Genomic DNA, 20988 nt, shown 5'->3' on the forward strand with positions numbered 1-20988 from the left:
TTACATGACATGAGTTAATCCAAGTTTCTGGTGCCTTTATAAAAATTACCACTCTGTCAGGTCCCTTAATTAGAAGCATCAGCCACAAGGTTAAGTATAACTTGACCCTCTAGGACAGAGGTCAAACAGCCCTGGAATGCCACTGAATATCTTTTCTCACTTTCACAAAGTCTCATCCTTTTCAAATCTTCATTCTTTAAAAGCACTGGAGTTCATTCAAGCTATAAACAAATATACTTTTATTGTAAATGCTACTGAAAAAGCAGCGCTATATATAAATTAGAACCACCATTCCCATTCCTCGAGAGATTAAAATTTTATTACATAGAAAAACCTCAATTATTTTACTTGTAAATAGACTTTTTTTTTTAAACTTCCCTTTAATTGATACATTACAAAGCTTTATCTTTCAACTGACATACATTGCGAATATAAGAAATTCCAAGTTCAAATAATATTCCAAGATCTGGAGATGAAGAATTGGATCTGATAAAACAATCACCATCAAGCAAGCAGGGCAAGATGCCAGTAACCTGAAACAAGAAAGAAAACTAAGTTACTAATAAAAATTTAAAATGGGAGGGAGGTTTCAGCTCTACTTGTCTGTGTGTAGTTTATACCTTTGCACTGTAATAACAGTCTTTCAAAGGAAACAGAAAGCAGGTGGATTGGACCCATCTACACCAGTAATTTCAAGTTAAAAAATTTTTTGTGTTGAGGGAAATACCTTTACTTTCACTCACTCTTTGGTGAGAGTAGAGGCTAATGTGAAACAAGTACTGTACCTAAGTCCTCAGAGGTGTTATAAAAATAGTTTGCATATATAATAAGATATTTAAATTAACCATTGTTTTTTGTAAACAGAACTAAAATTGAAGACTTTATACACACATTTGCTCAACTTTCCCGAGGTGTGCCTTGCAAATTTTCCTTTCCTTTCTCTTTTGCTCATTCCTTTTCCTCTCTCTGGACAACCACACCCTCCTGTCTTGCCTATAAAATCTTCCCCAACCCTCAAAGTTTAGTTTCTCTTCTACAAAAGCTTCCCTGAGCCTGAGGGCTGGAATTAATGTCACCCTCTTCTGTGCTTCCACAGCACTTAGAGTCCGGCAACCGTGACATTCTGTCCTTGTGGTGGTTATCAACAGACCCCGCCCCCACAGGGCTACTCCAAGGATTAAATGAGATCATAGAACATGCCCAGGAGGACCTACCACTGTGCCTGGCACATGGACAGAGCTCCATAAACACAGGCTATTGTTATTATACCTGTATATGTTTCTTCTCTACCAACATGTAAGTTCCCACAGTGGCTAGGAAGAATGTCTCACACCTAACAGATGCTTAATTTCCCTCGACAAAGGAACAATTTCTTATTATTTCTTCTTCCAAACAGTTCGTCTTTATATTCGGAAAAAATCAGAAAATTCGACCCTAAATGCTTCATATACACAGAGATGCAACATCAGAACTGTGAAGGGTTGTGCCGAAATACAAGCAGTAGGGCGCTTAGATCAAACTGGACTTCTAGGAGATGCGCGAAAAGCAAGCGGGGGCACATGCAGCACGCAAGCCTCCTCACGCCCTGGGCCCTCTCCTTGAACCCCTACTGCTTGAAGATCTTCGGATGCAGTAAGAGAAAGGTTAATGGAGGACTTTTAGGGTGCAGTGCCCCAAGGGAATTAGTTATGGGAAGTAAACATTAAAGTAATGAAACTTTAGAGGCAGAAAAAAGGTAAAGTAAAATAAACTACAGACAATATTATAATAAGAACATCAAGATATCAAATCTCCATGTTCACTCACATCTCTGTCATAGGGACTCCGTGGTTTGAAGCCACCTAACCTCATTCCAGTCTTTTTTTTGTTCCAGGCTTGCCGGTGCCTGGGTATAATGTACCAGCCCCGGGCGCCACCCTTGATTTTATCTGAAGAAAGCACAGCTCTCATTAGCATGGTTGATTTCATTTGTGAAAAACACTTCCTAAATTTATCTTTTTGTTTTCATTTTCATCAGGGGGCATTTCCTAGAATTGAACCTCGAAATCCACTGAATGAGATGATTCATAGGAATTATAACTCTGATGAGTCAGAAACAAAAGTAATTTTTATCAAAGTCTTCAAAGAACATTAATCTAAAGATTCAAATCTGGCCCCATATATTCTGTGCTTACCCTAAATACGTTATTTCAGAGATACACACGGACAGCTTTGCTTCAGAAATCAATTGCCTATCACTTAACAGGTAAAAGAGGTTCACGTTTCATTCCATTCCCTTAGCAGATTCCTTACCTGGGGAGAAAAGGTCCATGTTTTGGGCTTTTTAGGTTGCCATGTGGCTCTGACTGTATGAATGTTGCTCAGAACCTGAAATGAGATTTTCTTATTTGAGATCATGCTGTAGAGAGCTCTCTAAAACATCCCCACTTCTAGGGGTGCCTGGCTGGCTCAGTAGGTTGAGCACCCTACTTTTGATCTGGGCTCCGGTCATGATCTCAGGCTCCTGGAATCGAGCCCTAGGCTCCATGCTTGGGTGGGGGTGGTCTGCTTGAGGATTTTTCGTGGTCTCCCTCTGCCCCTCCCCCTTCTCTAAAATAAATAAAATTTAAAAAAATTTAAAAAGAAAAAAAACTAACAGGTCACCCCTTCTACATCCCCAACAGCAGCGAACAGGCTATACTGCGTGGAACAGAGGGCCTCAAGGGGGTTCTTTCACTCTTTAGTTTGTGCAACTCTGTAATTTGTTTTCTTTTTATATCAGGTACATATAGAACTTTAAAAACGAGTAACAAAAAACTGTTATGGTACTAATTTATAAAACAACGAAAGAACTGATGAAATAAATTCAGACTCAGATCTTTGCACTAGTAAAAAAATTACAGTAAGTGAAATACTTACTATATGGAACAGGTTTATCAGAAAAGGAAGTGAAATTTCAGATACGAATGACCTTTTAAGAAATGTGACCCCTAAGAGCATTTTATGGTAGCCCATCACCCTGCCACTAAGGACAGACAGTGCTGATAACAGCCCAGATATACAGCCTCAGTTTTCTTCAAGATCTCCAGCCGCATAAGTTATATTCTTCCTGCAACTTAATCACACCCAGGGGTGTGAACAGAAGCCAAGTGGGGAACCTGGACTTCCATTCTCACCTGGAGTAGTGAGGTGGCACCACCTTCCCTTGACAGCATGGTGTCAGAGGCCTGCTACAGCGGAAGTTAAAATAAGATCCAGAAACTCCTAACACCCAAAATGTCCAAGATAGAATAAAAAATCATACCATGATTAATCATACCATGAATCAGGAAAATCTCAACTTGAATGAGAAAAGACAATCAACAGACACCAACACTGAGATGATACAAATGCTGGAATTAACTGACAAGCATTTTAAAGTAGACACCAAAAAATACTTCAGTAAGCAACTACAGACGTGTCTGAAACAAATTTAAAATACAGAAATACAAAGTGTCAAGAAAGAAAAAAGGAAATCTCAACAAAAAAATAGAAGATAAAATGAAGAACCTAGTGGAAATTCTAGAACTGAAAAATATAATAACCACAGTAAAAAACACACATGTACACAAACACACACAGCTCAATGGGGACTCAAATGCTGAATAAAAAAGAGAGAAAAGAAACAGTGAACTTGAAGATAGGAAAATATCTTTTCCTATCAGCACTCTGAACAACTAAGATAAAATCGATGGAAAAAAATAAACAGAGCCTCAGGAACCAGTGGGATTATAACAAAAGATCTCACATTCATGTCATCAGAGTGCCAGAAAAGAGTCTGGAGCTAGAAAAGTATTCAAGAAAATAATGGCTAAAATATCCCCTAATTTGGCAAAGGACACAAACCTACAGTTCAAGAAGCTGAGCAAACCTTAAACAGGATAAATCCAAGAAACCCATGCCCAAGGACAAGTACAAAAACTAAACACATATATCTTGAAAGCAGTGAGAAGTAACACCTAGATTTACCAATAGGGGAACACCAATTCTAGTGACAGTGGATTTCCCATCAGAAACCACAGAAAAGTCGAACAAGATTTCTCAAGTGCTAAAAAAAAAAAAAACAGAATTCCCTATCTAGTGAAAATATTCTTCAGGAATGAAGGGGAAACAGACATTCTTGGATAAAGAAAAATGAAGAGAATCTGTAGCCAACAGAAAGAATGGTTAAAGGGAATTCTCTAAACAGAAAGGATATGATCTTTGAACATCAGGAAGGAAGGAAGAACAATGAGAAGAGTAAAAGTGAGAGTAAATACAACAGATTTTCTCTTGAGTTTTCTAAATTATGCTTGATTGTTGAAGTAAATATAATACTGTGTGATGTGGTTCTCAGTGTATGTAGAGTTTTAATAATAATGCTTTTTATTTGGAACTAGGGCAGCACTCTTAAGTAAATAGCAATGAATATTTGTGTAACTATTACATATCTTCTAAAACTTGTCAGTTGGAATCTGACATAAATTAGTTACATAAATTCACTTCTATTATTTTTAAATGAATCACTTCTATTATTCTGATATGTCATTTAAATAAAATTTCAATCTTTAGGTTCTCATATATGAGAATAGGAAGAGGTAAAGTGAAGTATCAAACCAGATCTGAGCAAAGAAGGCAATGCATCTTTTCTTGGTCACTGATGACATCTACTGGCTTCTTAGTGGCAGTGGCTCTGTACAGGGTGTGTAGAAATGAGGGAGGATCACTATAATGGCACAAGTACAGAAAGAAAGAAAGGCACTGGGAGCCGGAAGTATACTCAGCATGAGCAAAGCTAAACCCACAAAGTCCTCCAAACCCGATCGGCTCTCGATGCTCCCTGTCTCAGTGAATGTCACCGCCATCCACCCAGATTCGGGTCATGTTTGACACCCCACTCTTCCTCACCCACCATTTCCAAGCCATTACCAAATTGTGGTTTTTATGGTCTAAATATCCTTCTGGCCATAGTTCTCATCTCCATCTCTACTTCCTTAGTCTATGTTGTTAGCCTTATATCTCATCTAGCCACACTTAACATGTTCTATGTATGTTCTAAGTGCTTTACTGGTTATATTAACTCATTTCATCCTCACATGGACCCTAAGCGATGTGTGCCAGATGACAAAGGGGAGAGAGCAAGGCCAAGTAATTTGGTCAGTGTCTTATATCAAGCTGGTGGAGCCAGGGTTAATCTGGGGCAAATGGCTCCAGATTTTGTTTTTTTGGAGATGACGTTGCTACCCTTTGACCACCACACTGGGCCATAGCCTCTAAATGGTCTACTCATGTCTCTCCTGGCCCCCCTCTTATTCATCTCCAAAGAAGAGCCAGAGATATTCCTAAAGCATAAATCTAAACTATATCACTTCCTCCAATGACTTTCCCTGTTTTTAGGATAAAGACAAAACTCCCTTACATCAAGGCTTACAGTGTCTTACACTGTGTTCCTTCCTAACATCTCCCATTTCATTCCATCCAACATTTCCTCTTGGTCAATCCACTTGGCCACACTGGCCTTCCCCAAGTCCTTTCCCACTAAGGCCTTTGCCTGTGCTGCTCCTTTGGCCAGGTTCACACTTCCATTTTCCCTTTACCCTCTTAAGGTCTATTCATCCCTAGATCTCCACCCAAGCATCACCTTCTCAGGAGGGAGCTTCAACTATCAATTTGAGAGTTCTTTTCTAATGTATCTAGTGCTGTAAATTTCTTTTTTTTTTTTAAAAAAGATTTTATTTATTTATTTGACAGAGAGAGACACAGCGAGAGAGGGAACATAAGCAGGGGGAGTGGGAGAGGGAGAAGCAGGCTTCCCGCCGAGCAGGGAGCCCGATGTGGGGCTCAATCCCAGGAGCCCGGGACCATGACCTGAGCTGAAGGCAGACGCTTAACGACTGAGCCACCCAGGCGCCCCTCTGCTGAGAATTTTTTAAAGATCATGAATGGGTGTTAAAATTTGTCAAATGCTTTTTCTATATCTTTTGAGATGATCACATGACTTTTCTACTTTAGTTCTGTTAATATGGCAAATTACAATGATCTATTTTCAAGTGTTAAATGTTGGTTACACAGGTGTGTACAACTGAATTCCTAAAATAAACTCCAATTAGTCATGATATATTATCCTTTTTATATATTGCTAGATTCAATTTGTTAATACTTTGTTTAGGATTTTAGTGTCACTATTCATGATGGATACTGGTCTTGTAATTTCTCTTTTTTGTAATGTCTGGTCATGTTTTGGTATCATGTTTTTCCTGGCCTTATAAAATGAGTTGGGAAGCATTTCCTCTTTATCTGTTCTTTGGAAGAGTTTATGTACTATTGCTATTATTTCTTGCTTAAATGTTTAGAGAAATTCACCAGTGAAGCCATATGGGCCTAGAGTTTTCTTTGTTGGAAGATTTTTAATTACATTTTCAATTTTTTTTAAACAGAGTTTACAACTTTCCTATTTCTTCTTATGTCAGTTTTGATAAATTATGATTTTCAAGGCATTTATCTATTTATCTACATTGTCAAATTTATTGGCATAAGGATGTTTATGATATCCCTTTATCATCCTTTTAATGTCTGTGGATTTGTGGTGAGATCTCCATTTTCATGTCAGATACTGATCATTTGTTTTCTTTTTCTCTTTTTCTCTTTTATCAGTGTTACTAGGCATTTTTCAATTTAGTAAACTTTTCAAAGGATAAACTTTTACTTTTTTTGATTTTCTCTTTTGTTCATCTGTTTTCTATTTCATTAAGTTCTACTCCTTTTTGGCATTTTAAATTTAGGTTTGTTTTATTTAAGTTTAATGGTTTTTTTTTTTCATTAAATTCCACTCTTATCTCTAATAGTTCCTCCATCTTACTTTCTTCTGGTTTAACTCACTCTTCCTTTTCTAGCCTCTTGAGTTGGTAGCTTAGATCACTGATTTTAAATCTTTCTTTTTGGCTCTTCAGTTAAAGCTACAAATTTCCAGCTAAGCACTGTATTTAAGCTGTATCTCACAAACAAATCAATTCTTTAAGAGTCATTTAGATTCTTTCATTTAGATTCTTTACATTCTGTACACTCAAGACGTGAACTATATACAATACTAGAAGATAGGCATCAGTACCTTTTTGTAAGTGAGAAATCTAAGGCTTAAGAGGAGTTAACTGTGATATATATACGAACATCATGCACTTAGCAACTGAAAGAGCCAGGAATTAAGCCTATGTCATCAGAACCCTTATGGTTTGCATTCTATCACATATTATTTTATACGTATACACACACATACAGAGAGAGAGAGAGACAAAGACATAGACATACCCCAGGCAGTACATGTTTAATATGTGGCCTTAACAAAATATTTTTCCAGACTGATGTGAACTGATTTACTCCTCAGTAAGCTCACCTTATTACCATCAAATAGACAGAGGCGTACATGTCTACTGAGAACCTGGATGCTCATTCCTGGAAGAGGAATCATTTTACAGCTCCAGAGGGTCAGAATGAATGAAACACGACTTGGTCTTGACCTAATCTGAGAGAAAAATTAGTTATAAAATAGGTTTATTTTATGGCTCATAAACAAATTCATTTTCAAAGCATCTTTTATAAATACTTAAAACGTATATAGAATAAAAAAGGATGAAAAAAATTTACACATAAATATACACAAAAAAAGTTTCAGTAGTCTGCTCAAATTAAAATAAAAAACTTAGGTAAATTTTCCATAAATCTTTGTATTTGAAATATTTGCATTTTGGGGATAAATACATAAAAATCATAATGAAAAAACAGTCAGTACAATCAGGTAAAATGAATGACCTGATTATGGAATCACTGCATTCCAGTTCATTCTTATATAATGTGGGTAAGTGTAGAAGGTCACCATAGCATAATAACCAATGACATCTGGCATTAATATGGAATCATGGCATTCTGGGTTCATTCTTACAGTTCATATATAATGTGGGTAAGTGTAGGTCACCATAGCATAATAACCAATGACAGCCGGCATTAATATTATCCATCTGGCTCCTCCTTGTTTTAATTCCAAGCATTTACCTACATTGCTCCTTGGCTTCTTACACAGATGTTTTGATGGCGAGAATGCACTGACCACTGGATAGCATTATTCAGTTTTACTTCACAAGCATAGTTCAGAAAGTCTATAAATAAATTGGCACTCTGGTTTCTTATTTAAAAACATCTTCAACTCAACATTCTGCTTTATGGTCATCGGCCTTTTCATTTAAAGACCTTATATCATTGAAAAAATGAGACAATATCTAACAGCTTGTCAACATTTTCAATTTAAGAAATGAGAGATGAATATTTAGCTCTCTGGGTACAAGTTCATAAAACTGAATGCCATTTACTCAAGTACTAGTACACTAAACAGACAAAATACAACATCTTTGCTGACTTGCAATAAAAGATATTTCACACTAAGAAGGGTCCCAGGCAATGCTCGGATTGAGAGGGGAAAATTCTACACCACCTCTCCCCACAAAACCTGACCACACTGGGTCCTCTTATTTTTCCCTTGAGGCTCTGAGAGAGGAAGGGAGAAAAGGCAGAAGGTAAACAGGAAGGGGAGTGATGTGCTCTAATGTGGTTCATATCTGCTAAAAAGGAAGAGAGTAGAATTAAATATCAAGAGTATTTCCTACTTCAAGTACTCGGGATACCAGGAATCTTTTACTCTAAGCTCTCCCCAAAAAAGTATAATCATAAAGGACTTTCAACTTCCTCATTCCCACTTAATGAAAAAAAATGTTACTACTACTACTACTGATATTGGCTAATATTTACTGAGTTATCACGTGCCAGACACTGTTCTAAGCCCTCCACACATACAATGTAATTCTCATAATAACCCTATGTTAGAAGTATTATTATCATTCCCTTTTTCACCGAGGCAAAGAATGAGTAAGAGAGATAACTAGTATTACTTCCTTTGTAACAATGGAAGAAGAGAGCGACAGTTTCATTGTCTTAGCAATGAAATGATCACTGAGTGTTTAAAAATTAAAATACAGCAACAATGTTTTAATTTTCTAGAATGCATTAATCAATTTACATGCTATTTGTATACTTGCAACCATAACCAAATATGGAAAGGTATAATTCTGCTGATAGCAACCATACTCACAGTGCCTGTTTTAGCATCCCACATTAGATCTCTGAAGGCCAGTTGTGAAGGAGTGAGCTCTGGCTGTAAGAAGTAACTTGCTCGAAACTGATTCCCTGAAAAAACAATTTTTCCTTTATCTTCTTACAAAGAAAGGAATGAAATCCAAAGCCAAAAATGTATGATGTTATGTGACAAATTTAGGGAACAGACATCCAAAATGTCAAGCTGCTTACTAGGAACTTGCTTTCTAAAACATATATGCCAATAGAGATTTGTTTACCTGTAAGAATAACAGTAGAAAAAGTAAAAACAGAAGCACATAAGAGCTGATCTTAAAGCAGCTTTAAGAAAGATCTTAAAAACTTTTAGGCCAATAACGTGCCCTGTGATGAAGATGATCCATTCAAATATTTTTGTAAAATGCAGAAAATGTGTAAATACTCTTTAGAAAAATATATAATTATTAATTTTATTTCTTAAAACAAAACCATTATTATACTGTTTTCCCATACTTTATTATGAAGAATACTGATTACAAAATCATTTATTCATTTGAGAAATCATTTGAGTTCCCACTGTGTGCCAGGCACTCTGTTAGGACCTGCAAATACATATGTGAATCAGAGAAATACAGCCCCTGCCCTTATTAGTTTACAGTTAAGTGGGGGAAATAATTTTAAAAAAATAAGTAGACGAGAGAATAAAATAATTATAAACTAACTTAGATCCATAAAGGGTGCTCAAGTGGAAGGGTGTTTTTCAAAGAGGACATCTCTGGGAAGATGGAATTCCCCTGGGATGCAAAGGATGAGAAGGAGATGGACATTCAGGGAGGGCTGAGAAGAGCCTTCCTGGCCGAGGAACCTCAAAGCAGCCCTTCCACAGATAACTCAACAACTCAGGGTATATAGGAGATCCTCCCCCAACATTATTTCTCTTTAATGAGCTTATGGACAAATGTTGTTAAGTACAGAGAAATCCAAGAACAAATAAGAAAACGGAAATGCAAATGGATAATAATTCTTCAGAAAAATCTTTCTGTGAAGAAAGGGAGAGAAAGGGAGGCTTTGGCTAACGTGGGATAGGGTGAGAGGAGCTAGGTCTTAAAGGTATCAGGCATGCTGGTAGACTGATGAGGGCAGGAGCCAGTGCAGGGAAGGGGGGGGGGGTAGGCTGAAGATACACAAAAGGGCTCATAATTAGAAGAGTCATATTTTTTGAAATAAAGCAAAGGGGCTAGAAGCCAGAGCACAGGTAAACAGACCGGAATCTAACAGGATCAGGGATCCTTCCTCCACTGTCATAGGAAAAATGAAGGAAATGAGGAGTACCAAAAAGATGTGATATTCAACATCTTTTTAAACATCTTATTTTGGCTAAAACAATAACATTAGACATAAAGCCTGATTGCTTAACTCTAAGCTTGTGGTGGCTCAAAGACACCTGTTACCTTCCTCCAGAAGCTGGAAGAGTGTGGAAGGCCGAAACCCTGCAGGAATAGCTCCCATTGTGGTCAACACATCAACAGTGTTTATCTGCTGAAGACAGTAAAGACAAAACTGAGTTGCTTGTTTTCATTCATGTTTCCTCACCTCCATGATACTTTCTCTTATCACTATAGCAACTACAACCCAGAAAAGGAAATCACAAACACAGACTTTAGTGGACAAATACAGCAGTTTAACCTCAAATTCCAGAGGATGCCATCCATCACTGAATCCTCGTTATCTCCCAAGAACCTAAGCCCCATGCAATGCCCGGTGAGCAGAGCTCTGTGCTCCAGACCAGGTGCTTCCTGCACATCTTTCATCAAAACGTCCCGACCCCGGTCCCACTCTACGATGTACTGCCACGTAACAGATGAGTTAACATCAGAACCTGATATGCACTGAAGAATTCATGGCTTTTTTGTATATGTGTACATACACACACATACATACATATGAGCACATCCATGTAAGCGATAAGTAGGGTAAGACGTCAGAAAGGGTATTGACTAAACTATTAATGGTGATTAGTTATGGGAGGGAAGGAGTGGATTTTCATTTTGTTATGTAACTCTTTTAAATGATAGGAATATGGATAATTTCTTACTTTTTTGAGCTTTTTGGAATTTTTCATATTAACTGAATTTAACATCAGCCTTTACCCAAATGGTAGAAAATTCAGGCAGAATCAGTAAGAGATAGTTGCAAGTCCTCAAATCTACTCTTCTTACAGAAAAGGCCTAAGGAGAAATATTACTTGGAGCATAGGCTTATTAAGCCAGAACCGTATGTTTTATACTCTGTACATTCCATGCCCTGTACCCTATTTAAGATCCGATGCTATCTTCCGAAGTCTCCATCCTGTTTTGAATCTGCACTCTATCAGAACTGTTAGGTAACAAAACATGACATCATTAACAGAACAGGTGATACCAACCTCTGAGATAGCTTTTCGGACAGCACTCCAGTGAGAATCAGTTCTGGGGGGCACAAAATAGCAAGGTGAGTGCACAGACAGTTCAGACAGCTCATGCTTATTGACTCAATTAGGGAGCGTCATCAATCAAAGAACAAAGTATTTAATTGTCAATAAGTTCTAAAAACTTAAAAGTCTCTAAATGAAAGCAAGAAAGGATAGTATCATGTACTAAAAATAATCACGAAATTAAAGTAGTACTGATCTTTAAGCAAATAGTAACTCAAACTGCAAGTTGTTTCCATTTCAAAATTCTTGAATTATTTACAACAGTAAAAATAAACAAAAAGTTTCTTAAACTCACTCTGATATCCTCTCACACCTTTTACCTTTGTTTAACTTCTTCCCCTTCTGCTGTTTGGTCCCCCACCTCCACATCTTCTTCGCTGCCTTCACTTGAGTCTTGGCCTTCTTTATCATAGGGCTGAAAAATTATTGAAATATGAAGTGCTTTTTACCTAATGCAAAAATCAACCAATAAAAATACTTTCAGAAAGGCTCAACTATAGGTGGGAATGTACACGATGGGTATATCAGAAATCAGTGGGAAAAAGATTTCAACATATTGTCGATAACTTCACTATTTGAGAAATTTACAAGGATAGAGGTAGAGAGCAAGTTTAATCAAGATAAATTCCAAGCAGAATTTATTTCAATAAATAAAAAAAGAAAGTAGAAATAAAAGAAGTTAGAAGTGTTAAAGTGTTTAGAAAAGTGTTAGAAGAAAAGTGTTAGAAGAAAATAATGTTGAGATGGGGAAGTCCTTTCCAATTTTAATACCAAAACCAAAAATCATGGAAACATTGACAGACTTAGCAACATAAAAAATAAACACGGTTCAAAGTCAAAAAAGAAAATACCTGTCACAGATTTCCAAGGGTTAATACCCTTATCCTGAAAATATTACAATACTCTTATAAATCAATACAATTAAAAAAAAAGTCTCTTAGAAAAATAGTCAAAAGAACTGAAAAGGCAATTTACAAAGAAGACATAGAAATGATTATAAAGTATATGAAATGATGCTCAACCTTTTTAGCCGTACAATGAAGGCAAATAAAAACAATAATGGGCCTCTTTTTGCCTACCACACTGGCAAAAGGATGGATGGCAGCCATCTGTGGCACATGTATGGGGAAAAAGTACTCTCAGATGCTGGGGATGAGGGAACAAATAAGCATGACTTTTCTGAAAGGCAAAATGGCAAACTAAATCAAAATATAAAGGCGTAAACCTTTTGAACCAGCAATGAACACCTAGGAATTTATCTGAGGGGAATAAATCAGACAAATCTACAAAGATGTCTGTGCAGACTGATTACAACACATGTTGTTGGTTGTCTACCACCTAAACTCCACCTCTTCTTTTTTTTTTGAATTTTATTTATTTATTTGACAGAGAGAGACACAGCAAGAGAGGGAACACAAGCAGGGGGAGTGGGGGAGGGAGAATCAGGCTTCCCACTGAGCAGGGAGCCTGATGCGGGACTCGATCCCAGGACCCTGGGATCATGACCTGAGCCGAAGGCAGACACTTAACAACTGAGCCACCCAGGCGCCCCTCCACCTCTTCTTTTCTAACAGAATCCCTGATTTTAGCAATGAGCCAGCTAAAAGTCTACATTTTCCAAATCCTCTTTGCAGCTAGGTGTTAACAACAGACTCAATTCTGATCAAGGAGATAATCATTGGAAGGTTTTTTGTAAATTCCAGGAAACCATCTTAAAAAGATAGCAGGTCATGCCTTTTGGCTTCTTATTCCCCTTTCTTCTTTTGCTTCTTGGAATCATTAAAATATCTAGCAGCCAATTTACCTATCTCTTAGATAACCCTTGGAAGACTTGCCTCTCACTTAAGTACAGAGTAAAATATTAGATGGGGCCTTCACATTCCTTTCATTGCCTACCTCCACACTTCTTCCATGCACGAGACAAATATGCTTCTACCTTATTTAAGCCACTATTTGGGGGGATCTTTTGTATCTCACAGTGGAAGCTAACTGTAGCTCCGTGCAACATAATCTGTAGTTCTTATAGGTCGGAAACAACATGTCCATCTACGTGAAATTGGAATACTGTGCTACCAATGAAAAGGATGATTCAAACCTGCACTGTGCAATATAGCAGCCACTCGCCACGTGTGGCTACGGACACTTGAAGTGAGACTACTTCAAACCGAGATGTGCTATTTTGGTGTAAATATACACTGGAATTTGAAGACTTGGTATGAAAAAAAAGAAAATTTGTTTTTAATATTGATTATAGGCTGAAATGATAATATTTTGATATATTAGATAATATATATTATTAAAAATGTCACCTGTTTTTTTTTCCTTTTTTCAAATGCATGTTGTATAATAAAAAATATATATATATTTAGTCTTTATTCCCAGTTCTTGGCAAGAGTTCCTAAAACTCTTGGAACTTCCTGAGTGATAGGAGTGTCTTACGTTATTCATAACAAGCCCCTTTCAACCAGACTTGAGTTTATGCTAATGAGGTGATAGGGTGGGGGTGGGGTGCAGGCTGCCAGAGGAACCAGCCATGTGATTAGAGGGTTAGAACTTTCAGGGCACTACCACTACCACCCTCCTCACCTTCAGCGAGGATAAAGGAGCAGGAAACTGAATTCAGTCACCAATGGCCAATCACTTATTCAATCATGCCTATGTAACAATACATCCATACAAACCTCTAAAAGACAGGGTTTTGGGAGCCTTGTAGGTTGGTAACCACATAGAATGCTGTGCTGGGTGGGAGGGTGGCCCCAGAGAGGGCATGGAAGATCCAGGTCCCACTCTTTCCATTTCCCAATACCTTGCCCTATCCATGCCTTCCATTTGGCTGTTCCTGAGCTGTAGCCTTTATAATAAACTGGTAAACACAGGTAAGGTCACCTGAGTTCTGGGAGTCCCTCGATCAAATGATCAAACCTGAGGAGGCATGTGGGAACTGAATTTATAGCTGGTCACTCAGAAGTACAGGTGGTCCATGGAACTTGGGACTGGCATCTGAATTAGGGCGGCTCCTGGGGTAAGCCCTTAACTTGACAGGTCTGCGCTAACTCCAGGAGTTAGTGTCAGAATTGAATTGAATTGTTGGACACCTGATTGCTTTCAGAAAACTGGTGTGGAAAACAACATGTATCTGGTGTTAGAAAAAAATCACACAATTAAGTGTTAGAAGTGGTGTCAGAAAAAAAGACATCTCAGTGTGGTTATGAGATAATTTAAAAATGCATTTACAGTTTGCATTATTTTTCTATTGGACAGTGCTGATCTAGACAGATAGCCATATATATTGGCAAAGAAAAAGACCATGCTATATAATGAAATATAAAAAAAAAGGGCTGCAAACACGCATGTATAGTACGTGTACATCCTAGTAAGGGATCATGTATTAGTGGAAGTTAACTGTGGTTTCGTTTGACAACCAACAATAAACTATTAATTTTTATGATCAGCATTAATCCACAGAGCACTTTGTGTCGTAACATTATAAGCCTCACCTGAATAACAGCACTTCACAGATCCCCAGGACGGTTAACACACAAGACTTTCCCCATGCCCTGTCCCTCTAAAATTAAAGTAAATTCTATATCTCAAGTCATTCACTAGTCAACTGATCAAAGAATACAGCTTGTTTTATTAAAAATGAAGACAAGTTTTGAAAAAAAAATTTTTTTAATGGAAAAAGTCTTCAAAGGAGAAAAAGGGAAAGAATAAACAATAAAGACTAACCTCCACGTAGGTTCTGGGAATGAGACCTTTGTTTCCTTTGGCATTCTTAGCTATCCACCAGCCATCAGGTTTTTTTTCTATTATAAGGAGAATTTCCCCTTGCTTAAATCAAAACAAAGTAAAACATTTTAAATTAAAGTTGACCCCTAAATTAGAAATTATCAACACTGAAACTATTTTCAAAAATAAAATAGCATTTAATTTCACCATTCTCCTACCAGATAACTTTGATAACATAATTTCACACGATTACTGTCTATAAATCATAATTTTTACTTATTTTATTAAAAGAGATTGAGTCTTTAAAAACAATACCAGGAACATGTAATATAGGCATATAGCTAGAGTTTTCTTATTCTGTCAGGTGTGCAAACTTATCCTTAGGTTAAGTTCTAGTCTTGTTTCTACCTTAAATGTAAGATCCCCAGCTTGCTGAGCAGTAAAATCTCCAATGGCAATGTATTCTTTACTTGTTGCCTGGTGGTGGGATTCATTTTCCTGTTTCTCTTCCTCTTCCTCTTCCTCTTCTGTTTCTTCTTCCTCCCCACCACTTTCTTCACTCTCTTCTTCATCATCATCATCATCATCATCTTCTTCATCTTCACCAGCAGAATCATCATCTTCTTCTCTTTCAGTAGGTGCCCCGATTCTGTGAAAAATAGTTCTATAAGGATCACTTGAAATAACGTGTAAGAACAGATCAAGTAATGAGGACAGCTTCTACATACAGAAGATCCTACCCATATTTGGAACTGGGCAAATAAAGGAAATAAGGAGAAAGCACAACTCATGGTTTCTACCATCTAGGGAACAATATGTGACTTGAGGGACTGAGTGGTGAAGGAGTTAATACATCTGAGTCATGTATGGGACACGGCAGAGCACGCACGGGACTTGAGGCCATGGGACATGTATTCAAGTCTTGGATTCATCCATCCATTCAGCAAATGCTGCTTGAGCACTGTAATACAGTGGTTAGAGCACGGGCTCTGAGTTTACATTCTGCCTCTGTCCTCTCTTTGCTGAGTGACCTTGCATAGGTTTCTTTTAAGCTTTCCATTTCTCATTGGTAAAGTGAAGGTAATAATAGAACCTGCCTCACAGGACTGTCATGAAGATTACATGAGTTACAAATCTGCAGAGGGTTTAGAACAGTGCCTGCCCGCCAAAGGTTTTTAATAGAAGTCAGCTATGATGATGATAATGATGTATGTCAGATCCATGTCAAACACAGTGGATATAAAACCTGGTAAATCAGGTAAACAATTCCCTGTCCTCAAGGAGCTTACAGTGAGACAATCTAGAAAATGGGTAATTACAATATAGTTCGATAGGTACATTAGACGTATACACAGGATACTAAGGAAACACACAGAAGGACACTTAACCTACACTGTATGGGTGGGGGTCAGAAAAGGCTTAGAATTAGGTCTGGAGGGATGACTTGGAATTAATGAGTTAAAAAGGAAATAGAAAGGAGGCAGAGGGAGTGGAGAAAGGAGGCTCAAGTTGAGGGAACCTCAAGTAGCTCACGAATGGTAGGACAAGGCTTGAAGAAATGAGTAAGAAAGAGATGAGGCTGAAAAGAGGTGAGCAGAATGCAACCCATGTGAGCTTGCTTTCTAACACAGTCTCTAAGAATGAAGTAAGAGAAGGTCATGATCTCATCTGTACTTTGAAAAGATGACTGGGCTACAATGTGGGGAACAGATTGGAAAAAGGGCTAGAGGCTGTTAAAGTGAAACAAGACAAGAGTATGAACTAAATAATAATAAAAAAACTAGCATTAGGATGAAGAGAAAGACGTTTGTAAAGGTATTAAGGAGGTACAATGGGAGGTGAGGGAAGAGAGAAGAATTAAAATAATACTAGTTTGGATGAGTCACTAAATCTCTCTGAGCTTTATTTGTCATTCAACATTCGGCAAAGTCATCAAACGTTTCCTGGGCACCTACTGTGTGACAGACAGTATGTGCTTGGGATACGAATGAACAAAACAGAGATCTTTGCTCTCCTAAAGCTTACATTAGAGAAGCTTATCTTAAAAATGGGGATAACAATATATTTAGACTGATGCAAATGAACATTGCTAAATATAAAACCAGCCAATTATGAGATATTCTCCAGAATAAAGAGTACTGGGTTCACTTGGTTTAAAATATTTGTAGGATACCCTCATACCACGGTGACCTAAACATAAACAGTAACTTAACAAAATTTTTACACCATAAAAATAAAAACCCATAGAATATGTCATATTGATTTTCCAAGTGCCCCTTTCCTTTTTTAGGAGATCTTTTGCACATATTTTATGAGTCAATTATTCTAAAATGTTGCCAAGGATAATGGGAATTTGACATGATTATTCATGGTTCTTCTTCCCTGTGTTAAGAGAGTGAATTTTAATTATTGATTTTTGGATGTTAAACTAACCTTGTGTCCTGGAATAAATTCCACTTAGTCATGCTGTATTGTCATTTTGAAATGATATTGGATTCTGTTTGCTAATATTTTATATTGGGTTTGTTCATGTGTTCATGAGGGCCTTGCTATTTTTCTTATAATATTCTTGTCAGGTTTTGATATCTAAAGCTCATAAAATGATTTGGGATATGTTCTTCTATTCTCTATAAAGATTTTGTAATACTGGTATTATTTCTTTTTTAAATGTTTGCAGCAATTCATCAGTGAAGCCACCTGAGAGTTTATTCTGTGGGAAGGTTTTTAATCACACATTCAACTTCTTTAGTAGATATTTTAGCAGGACTATTAAGATGTTCTCTTCTCTTCACTTCAAGGAAATTATTTTATCTAGATTTTCAAATGTCTTGGCATAAAGTTGTTCATAATATCTTCACAGCATCCTTTTAATTTCTATAGGATCTGTAGTGATTAGTTTTCATCCCTGTTTTCTTGTTGTTGTTTTCCTTTCTCTTTCTCTTTTCTTGATCAGTCTTGCTAGGAATTTATCCATTTAATTAATTCTTCCAAAGAACCAACTTTTGGCTTTATTGATATTATCTACTATGTCTTTTTATTATTTATTGTTTTCTGCTCTTGTTTCTATTATTTCCTCCTATCTACTTGCCTTGGATTTAATCTCTTGTTCTTTTTGTTTTCTTAAGTTGGAAACTTCAATAACTGATACTCAACTTTTCTTCTTTTCTAAGGTATACACTTAAAGCTATAAATTTTGTTAGCTGCCATTTCTCTGCTTGATTCCTCCTTATCCATCCAAGCTATACATCTTTTCCAACAAATTCTTTAACAAGTTGAAAACAGCTGTTTTATAGTTCTTGTTTGCTAATTTTCACATTTGGATCATCTGAGCTCCTACTGGTTATTTTTTCTCTTTATTATATGACATTTTCCACCTCTTTGAATCTATATATTGAATCAAACTGAGAAACTTCTCAGTCATTGTTTCATCAGATATTTTACAGCTGGAGAATGTTCATTTTCTACATTTGAATGTTCTTAAAATACTCCACTTTTTTCCATTTCATCCATCTTTTCTTCTTTTAATATATTAATCATTATTTAGAAGTCCTTGTCAGCTAATTGTATTATCTAGTTCAGATCTAAGTCTGCTTTTATTGACTATCTTATTATTTAGTTGCTGATTATTTACTTACCCCTGCTCTTTTGTACTTCCAGTAATTCTCTTATTACTTGATATTATGGATGAGACATTTAGAGACTTTGGATTGTGTCATCTTCCTTTATAGTATTGAATTTTACTCTGTTATACAGTTAAATTATCATGTTCCTGTTAAGCTCTGGTTTTAGGCTCGGACAAGATCTACTTTAGTCTTGTCTTTATTTCAAGATCACAGTTCTTAGTATTAGGATATTTTCATTACTCCTAATAACAGCAATGACAATGACAGCATGACTAAGGCCTTCTGTGATCTCCACTAAATGCCTGAAGCATTCACCAAAGTCTCTTTATTCTAACTGGGTACAAACGCCAGTATTTCTCCAGGATTGTATGACTTCCAGAATCTTTTAAGCTCTCAGTCTCCTAGAAGGTACTTTCTGCCAGTGCTTCTGGAATCATGCTGTGTAGCCCAGGAGTCTATTCAGATTTCTGTAGTTGTCTCTTGCAACTCCTTTCTCTCTCCCAGAAGTCCCAATCGCTTTGGGAACTCCAAAATTTGACCTCTGCCTCCTGAGCTCAGTGATACTGCTGCTCCCTGTTTAGGATCCACCTTCCTGTACCACAGCCCATAAATTTTCCCCAGGGAGAGGATCTGGGTGAATGTAGAACTCAAGTTCCTTTGTTATCCTGTATTAAGGCCATCAGCCCTGCTTGGCTGATGCTCAGTGACTTCAACCAGCTGTTTTGTATATTTTGTCCAGATTTTATAGCTGTTTATGGTAGGAAGGTTAAGTCCCAAACCAGCTACATTGTCATTCTCAGTAGTGGAAATCAGTGGAAATTCTAGAATCCTTGCATCTACATCCTTTAGCATTTTTCCCACGATAGTGTAAAAGTATGTGAACAGCACTTGAAGAGTCTAAATAGTTCATTTTTTTCCTTTTTGCTTTCCACAAATTGGGTTTGTTTATACCATCAAGTTTTCTTTCCACTTTGCAAAGGCTGTTATTAACATCCACTACAGCAGACAATGCATACTTCTGCCTCTAATTTTTAAAGAATATTTATGGAAGAAGGAAGCAAATAGACAATCCAAATAATTTCTTTTTATGTAACAACACTGACATTAGAAGCATCATCCTTATTTTCTAACACTTGTTTATTTAGCTATTCAGATCGTTTTTTTGTTTCCCCAACTAGATTTTAAATTACCTAAGGGCAGAGATTATGATTTTCACTTCTTCACATCTTTTATAGGATCTAAGACTTTCTACTATACACAATAAATAAATGTCAACTGATTATACTTGTTATCACCATTTGTTTATATCTATACTCTTAATATGTCTTTATTCTGAGTCAAACATTAAAATTGTTGGTGACATTGTATCTGAGAGAAAGAAAGTAAGGAAAGAAGCATACTCAGTTATATTTTCTCTACTTATGGACACGGCAAGTTCCTGCAGTTGGTGGGTAAGCTTATCCAAAAGACTGTGCTCCTCCTCTTTTTTCTGATTATAGTTCCCGACAGGAGCAGGTTCATCAGCCTATGAGAGAATATAAGTATATTTCACTGAAAAATTTATTTCAGTTTCTTATTATATTTATTTTAGAAGGAAAAAAATACTCCAGTAAGTTCTAGAAGATAAAGTAAATGTCAACATGAGACTAGGCTACCTTAGAGAAATAAGATTAAAAGAAATGTAGATTATTATATTGAAATGTAACCCAAATGAAGAAATAAATAAAATTATACTACTTGGTTTTTTGTTTGTTTTCTTGTTAGCTATTCCAGACCCTCTATAGTCTGTAAGAGATAGGTTCCAGACAGAAGATAGGTTTTGGAGTCAAAAAGACAGGTGCCAATCCCAAGTTCTGCCACTTTTTGGGAGTGGGACATTAAGAAAGCTGCTTCACCTTTGGGAGACTCAGCTTCCTCACCTGTGAAACAGGATAATTAGATTTCAAATTTAGGGTCAGCCTGCCTCCTAAATTCAAGAGTTTTGTGTCACTGAAATTGGGAAGAGATGCTCAGAATGTGGGTAGGGAGATGACTTTTAGATGCCTTCCA

General features: G+C 36.9%; 1 protein-coding gene across 3 annotated transcripts in view; it reads right to left on the reverse strand.

Moving 5' to 3' along the window:
- Window positions 1–20988, reverse strand: part of NPHP1 (nephrocystin 1) — a 51805-nt gene that overhangs the window by 22638 nt on the left and 8179 nt on the right. For 2 of the 3 annotated variants that reach the window (XM_032410451.1, XM_032410453.1), the window contains exons 4-13: window positions 20340–20464; window positions 15725–15965; window positions 15317–15418; window positions 11908–12002; window positions 11540–11582; window positions 10566–10653; window positions 9134–9228; window positions 7388–7516; window positions 2293–2367; window positions 423–533 (exon numbers count right to left, since the gene is read on the reverse strand). In XM_032410451.1, the coding sequence (XP_032266342.1) occupies window positions 423–533; window positions 2293–2367; window positions 7388–7516; window positions 9134–9228; window positions 10566–10653; window positions 11540–11582; window positions 11908–12002; window positions 15317–15418; window positions 15725–15965; window positions 20340–20464 (1104 nt within the window). The remainder of the gene's footprint in view (window positions 1–422; window positions 534–2292; window positions 2368–7387; window positions 7517–9133; window positions 9229–10565; window positions 10654–11539; window positions 11583–11907; window positions 12003–15316; window positions 15419–15724; window positions 15966–20339; window positions 20465–20988) is intronic. The other variant, XM_032410452.1, reaches the window with a different exon arrangement.

This window comes from Phoca vitulina, unplaced genomic scaffold (genome assembly GCF_004348235.1).
Source record: "Phoca vitulina isolate PV1807 unplaced genomic scaffold, GSC_HSeal_1.0 scaffold12, whole genome shotgun sequence".
In the NCBI taxonomy this organism is placed as follows: Eukaryota; Metazoa; Chordata; class Mammalia; order Carnivora; family Phocidae; genus Phoca; species Phoca vitulina.